The 6,436-nt window shown below is 53.8% G+C and overlaps 1 protein-coding gene across 2 annotated transcripts; it reads left to right on the top strand.

The window, feature by feature from the left end:
• Positions 1-220: 220 nt before the first annotated feature.
• Positions 221-3,886, top strand: LOC114890694 (DPEP2 neighbor protein-like). 2 transcript variants are annotated; one of them, XR_003792356.1, is made up of 2 exons: positions 221-459; positions 3,624-3,722. XR_003792356.1 is itself a non-coding variant. In XM_029214539.1 (2 exons), exons 1-2 carry the CDS (start codon positions 2,427-2,429, stop codon positions 3,884-3,886), a joined length of 330 nt encoding a protein of 109 aa, XP_029070372.1. In that variant the 5' UTR covers positions 912-2,426. The 2 variants fall into 2 exon arrangements, 1 of the variants encoding a protein (XP_029070372.1); XM_029214539.1 differs by lacking the exon at positions 221-459 and adding an exon at positions 912-2,493 and having other exon boundaries at positions 3,624-3,886.
• Positions 3,887-6,436: the final 2,550 nt, after the last annotated feature.

Genomic DNA, 6,436 nt, shown 5'->3' with positions numbered 1-6,436 from the left:
TGGCAAGCTTAGGCACTTTGGGTGAAATCTCTATGGGAAATACTGGTAGAGGGATAAAAGCCAAACTGACACAGAAGTATTGCTTGGTGTGCATTTCCAGGCTCTGCCTTCTTTCTCATCTCTTGGTGGCAGGTTGAGGAAGAGGAGAAAAGGTTAAAGTTTTTCATAAACCGGCAGAATAAGCTTATAACATCCTCTCACTATCTCTGCAAAGGTTCTAGTCTCTGCAGCACTACATAAGCTTTGCCCGAAGTAATGAACAGTTAAAAGTCAAGTGTAGTACTTCAGCAAACAACTTAAAAATGCTTGCGCACTGTAAAGCATTACGTTGCAGAGAGCACACATGGACCCAGAGCAACTTTTGCCAGAAGAGAATATTGCGCTAAATGTACAGCCGTAGCTCTTTTCCATATGAAGAAACAGTCAGAAGGATAAAAGAACTTGGTCAAAATCACACAAGTAAGTAGGACAGAATCTGGTCTGTCTGTCACAAGGGTTGTGTTCTTTAACCAGCAGGCTAGCTTTCCTCAAATCTGATTCATGCATAGAATAACTAAACACCTCTGTTTGCCTTGAATATTCCCTGTTTATACGTAGGGCTGCTGCGGTTTCTCATATTGCCCACTTTGACTCCCCAAAGCAACCGAGAATACACAATAATTTGGTCATTCTCTCTATGGACCACTGTGGTGGGACTGCCCAGGAAGCTTATTAAAAGTGCAGCTTCCTGAGCCCTACTCCACATCTAGATAAGTTTTCTTAGGGTTAGCTCAAGAATCCAGGTACAAGTCTTTTTAAGTGCTTTTGTGGAACCCCACAGGTGAGTCTCTCACTCTTGTAAGTTGATAAACCATTTATTCTGCATCCCCCAGATGCCCAGCCAGGTCCTGTTAAGGTAGGAGTCCCCCCACCACATCAGAGGGATGCTCCCAGCCAAGTAATCTCTGGAGCCTTGGAGAATCTGAATGGTCTCATGCTGGCCCACCTGCCATGACAAAGCTCCTCCAGAGCATTCCCCTTCACATTTTACATTCTACCATTCCCAAAGGCAATCTGCTCCAAATGGGGCCTGACTTCGTGTGTCCTAACGTGCACCCGCTGATTCAAGCAGTTTAGGAATAGAAGGTGCTGTGGTTTTCAACCAGGGTGGCCCAACCTCTAAAATGGTAGTCGAAGCAGTCTCTACCTCCCGGGCACATCGCCTCTGCAACAGCCCCAGTGAACGAATGTCCCACCTTTGCTTTTTCGAGGTCGGCAACAGGGAGTCCCCTCCTAAAGAAGGTTGTCTCTCATTGCCACACTATCAAAGCCTGCCGCAAATGTTCCTTCCCGTAGGCTTGATCAGGCTAAGGGCAGAGTTGTCTCTTTCCTTCTCTGAGTCGGACCAAATCGTCTTAGAAACACCTCTTCACACTGTTGACCATGTTTTTCATGGGAGCTGCTGCTGAGTCTTTCTCTCATCCTTTCATGGTGGAGAGAAAGAGGATTCTAATGAGTTTTACTTCTAGGGGAGAGGGGAGTGTAATGATTATGTTGTCATTTTCTATTATGTCCTTGTGTCATGAATTTGTTTTCAATTTCATGTTAAAATGGGCCCACCATTTCCACTTTGTGAGGTCATTCAGCACCCTCCTTTTGCTCCTTTAACATCTCTCTCAGTATCACTTGGAAATGTTTGAAATGGCATGAGCTTGTCCTCACATTCCTATTAGCTGTAAATCTGGAGCCCCGACATGAACCTAACCATTGAGCAGAACACCTCTCCACTACCTGTGTAACACTGGGTAGGCCCCTTAGCCTCTTGGTTTCTTTAAGTCCTCAGTTGTAAAAATGTGACGGTGCTATGGATTTATATTTGGGGCACGACAAGGTCGAGAAGAGTGTGTCTTTTCCTTTATTCTTCCAAACTGGAATGTCTTCCCTCTCTTCCGCATGGGTCCAAATCTCACTTGTCCTTCAGGCCGACTGCCAAGGAGCCTTCCCTGATTCCCCAGGCCACACAAATCTCTGCCTCTTAGGGTCAGTGCCATACAACCTAGCTGTCTCTTACGTTAATCTTGTCTCTCAAGCCAAACTCAGAATATGGGTGTCTCTTGCCCTCCTGTGGCCCCTGCGGCTGTGCCAGCCCACCGGCACGCCCCACGTGGGGTGTCTACTAGACTGGGGCGTGGGTGGGGAGGCCCAGGGGTGAGGGGCGAGGCAGAGTACCTTTGCCTCTACCCTGTTCTCCTCCACAAAACTGCCCCTCCTCCTCAAGCCTGCCCCTCAAGTCAAAGGTTCCATATATGACGTCACTGGGTAGTGATGCCCTCACAGGCGTTCTCAGGGTTTCCATGGCAGCATAACTGTGCAAACGGGCTGCACTCAGAGAAACTTCTCTACCCGTTCTCCACCAGATACCAATCTTTTTGGCTGTCTGTGTGAGAATGTGTGACCGGGTAGTGTATGTCTACTCTAACCTGTGCTCTGTTCCCTGGGTGGGCAGTGCAGCAGGTACACCCAGACAGGGCAACTCTACGGGAGGTGTGATATACACACAACCTCACCCGGCTGGCACATGTTCCTGTGGGGGTTGCCAACCACGTACAGCTGAGCACTTTCCCAGATGTAAGTAATACCAGTGACCTGGGACGCCTTCAGGGACGCACAGTTCTCACTGCTGAGGACAAGTGAAAGCTCATCCCTGGACAAGTGTGCAGGACGGTTCTGAGCTTTATAAATGTAGCCTTACCCTTTGGGCTACAGGATGCTTCCATTCAGACCCTTTCCTGATTGGCCTCTTAACAAAAGACAAGCGCATTTTTGTTGGCAAGTTGCAAATGGAGCGGTTTGAGGAACAGGGCCACTCTTGAACCGCACCTTCAAACCCAGGCACCACTGTGCTATCATGTAGACATCTATATCGGTCCCCTCAGACACATCCCTTACCGAGTTGCTGAGTACTAGGGGAGAGGGTGTTGCCATATTGATGGGAAGACCGTAAGAACGAAGGGGGGGCGGTGATGAAGTGCTAGTGAGACTGGAGGGCTGAGGAGATGGTGTCCCAGGAGGCTGGGTTGATGTGAGCCTAGACTTGGTACCCAGAACCCGGTTCTGAGTCTCCTGATCACTCTGCCTCAGTATTTGGCCTTGTTCTAATCGACATAAAAGTATTAGACAGCTAGAGTTCAGTGTGGTTGAAATAGGCAGTATAAATGGGGCCCAAGAGGGGTTGCCAAGGTGGGCGGGGTTCTTAACCAATTTATATTAGGTTATTTTTTTCCAAAACTTGAAGGACACTTCCATTAAAGCCTCAGAAGTGACAGACTGCAAGAAATGTTTTCTCTGTTGTGGAAGGAGAGATGGAGAGGATCATGATTGCAATTACTTTCAGGTCCTACTGTTTTCCCTGGAAACGGTGAAGAGACTTCCTCATCCGCTGCAGCCGTAGGCTCTAGGGAGGGCTTTTGCAGCCAGTGTCCCTTCTCTTGGGACCAATAGAGGTGATGGGCCAAGGCTGTGTTTTGCATGTCAAGTAGATTAAAGGTCTTCAGCCAGAAACTGGGAGAGACATGAGAGAGGGAAATTCTGGCAGGAGACTGTGCACAGCAGAAGTGACTGATCAGTTCTGATTTTCTTTGCAGCAGCAGTGGCTCCCATTTCTCCTCCTACACCTGGTCACTACCATGTCCTGTACCGCGGGTGTGGAGAAACGCAGTTGGGCCGGCATGGGGAGACCTACTGCCTGGTTGGTGGCTACCGGGCCTACGGGGATGTTCCTTTGGCCATGCCAGCAAAGGTGGAAGCAGAGAAGCCAGTCCCCAGACGTGCTCCCAAGAGAAAGCACGCTCCGGAAATGCCGGACGAAGACCTGGGTTGCTCCAGACCCAAAATCCGGCGATTGTAGCTTGGTGCCAGGAGGCGGACCCCACAGAATCTTGCAGGTGAGCCATCCTAAAGAGAAGGCAATGGTTTAACTGCCTAAGGCAGCGAATGCCTCTTCCTGCAGTGACCCACCCACCCACCCACTGCCCACTGCCACAGATTAGAACCTGCGTCGTTCTGTCTGAGCCTTCCCTAGCCAGGAGCCTCCTTCTACACTAAACGGCCATAAGCAAGGAGCCTCAGAAACTGAGGTTTGTAATGAGAGCCTGCCCTGAACATCCTAGGGCTGAAGCTGGCCTGGAAGAAAACCTGATATTCCTCTGCTCAATCCTCAGGGGCCCCTTTGTGAGCTGAAGTAAGCAAAGTCTACACTCTGCGAGCCAAGGAGGATGCAAGAGCAGAGACAGGGTGCAGAGAAGCCTTAACAGTCTACCACATGGGCTCCTGCCTTGAGCCATTGTCAGTGGCCACCACCACAAACCAGGGGGGAGCTGGGATTTTTGAAATCTCTGGCTTCCCAAAGAGCCTCCTGCCTGGGGTGTCAGGAGGCAGGATAGAGAGACCCAGGAAGACCTGCTCCCTGAAGCAAGAACAGGATGGAGAGTCAAGCAGCATGCACCCTGCCCCGAGGTTCACATGCTCCTTTATTGCCAGCCCTTTCTGTCCCCAGTGGGGTCCCTTACTGCTCAATAAAATGTTTTTGTGTAACAGATTTCTAGGGTCACCAGTGCTCAGACTTAGGTCACTACCCCTGTGCTAGGCACTCCTGCCACCCGGGAAAGGTTCCGAAGGTGGAACAGCTCCAGGGGGTGCCAAGGATCAGAGCAAAACTTGAGAGGCTGGGGATGAAGGAGTTTGGGCACAGCCCCTAAAGCATCTCAGTGGTTGAGCTTCTGTGAGAAGGCACATCCCCAGTGTGTGTGTGTGTGTGTGTGTGTGTGTGTGTTGGGGGGAGGATGTCCCTAGAGGAGGCAGCTGGGGGAGGGCCTGAGGCTGGAAATGGGGAATGGCATGCGGCCTCTGAGCATGCACAGGCACTTAGCCCTTGAGGTTTCTGGGAAAGCTAGAGCCACAGGGGCCACGAGATAAGGCAAGTGTAGCAGCAGAACCCAGGTGCCAGGTCTGCCTCAGAACCTATACTTCTCCACGAGGCCGGGCCTTCCACGCTGAGGTAGGAGGGATCCTGGCCAGAAGGTCAGCCAGCAGCTCTGGGAGGAAGGTTGCTGCGGTGGGGGCTCTGCTGCCATGGAAACGACTTCATTTCCTTCCACTCAAGTAGCCTGCTGACCGGGTTCCTGCTCTGTTGAGTAAAAGGGTCGCTGACTCTCCCCAGAAGGTTGTTCAGTTCACATCCCAAAAGTCCCTCTATTCAGGCCCTGGGGAGGTGTAGCGACTCCTGAGGGCGCTCTTTCCTGAGGCTGGCTGACAGAAGTGGGGGAGGTTCCTGATAGTTCCCAGGTGCTGGTTGAAGTGCCCAGAGAATGGTCATGCAGGTTGGGGAGTCAAGTAGGTGGAGAGAGAAGGTCGGGGGCAGAGGGCCCCTTCCTGAATCCAGAGCTCACAAGGTTACCCCCCCCATTTCCAGAAACTATCTCTTCCCCCACACCAGCCCCCATCGTCCAGTACCGGGAAACCGGGAGCCCAGAGCACTTGTGGCCACAGAGACACTGGCAGGCAGCCCTCGGGGTGGGCGGGGCCGGCTGCAGGCAGATGGGGACGAGGTGTGCTCCCGGGAGGCCTCGGGCTGAAGGTGGCCCTCTGAGAGAAGCACACCAGCTTGAACAGGAAGGTTAGAGGTGGGGGAGAGCAACCTAGGGCGCCGCCTCGGAGCAGTGGGAGTGGGAAGATGAGCGGGGTCGGAGGGAACCCGCGATGGGAGGCGAGTGGGCTCTCCGTAGGGGCCAGCTTAGCCCGCGGGAGCTGCCTCTGAGCAGGGGGCGGGAGGGCAGTGCCGCCCTGTGGCTGCCGGGCTTTGCGGATCGCGGCTCTCCGCACACGGGTCTCTGGGTCCTGTGCCTCTGTATCCCCTCCCTCACCCCGACCCCTCGCGGGGCCGCGCCGCTGCGTGGCCTGAGTCCACGGGCAGAACCCCATCGCCCGCCCCTCTCAGTCCCGCCTCTGCCCGCCTGCCTGGCCCTGCGCAGCTTGCGGCCCGGGGAAGGTCCCCGCGCACTCAGCCAGCGGCCTCTGCTGTGTCTGCTGCTCCTGCTGGATCTGCTGCTGCGGCCGGTAACCCGTGCAGACCACGCCGGGCACCTCCAGCACCCCAAGTCCGCGGGAGCCCACGCGGGCCCTGATGCGGGACTTCCCGCTTGTAGACGGGTGGCTGCAGTGTGTGCGGGCTGCTGGGGGCCGGTGGGGGCCTAGCCTGGCCCTGGGCAGGGGAGGAGGTCGGGAGCATGCAGAGCTAGTGGGGAGGCTCCCTCACACCACTCCTGGATGTCCTGTCCATCATCTATAGATGCCCTTCCCCTTCTCTGTCATCCCCTCCCTGGTGGGAACCCCTCAGCCCAGGCCGCAGCTGTTCCTAGTATAGTCTGTGTGACAGTGTGAGGTGGGGGACCCCCAGGCT

Source organism: Monodon monoceros, unplaced genomic scaffold, assembly GCF_005190385.1.
Source record: "Monodon monoceros isolate NGI ecotype Baffin Bay Population unplaced genomic scaffold, NGI_Narwhal_1 Contig1687_ctg1, whole genome shotgun sequence".
NCBI lineage: Eukaryota > Metazoa > Chordata > Mammalia > Artiodactyla > Monodontidae > Monodon > Monodon monoceros.
This window is presented reverse-complemented; position numbering and strand designations above follow the sequence as displayed.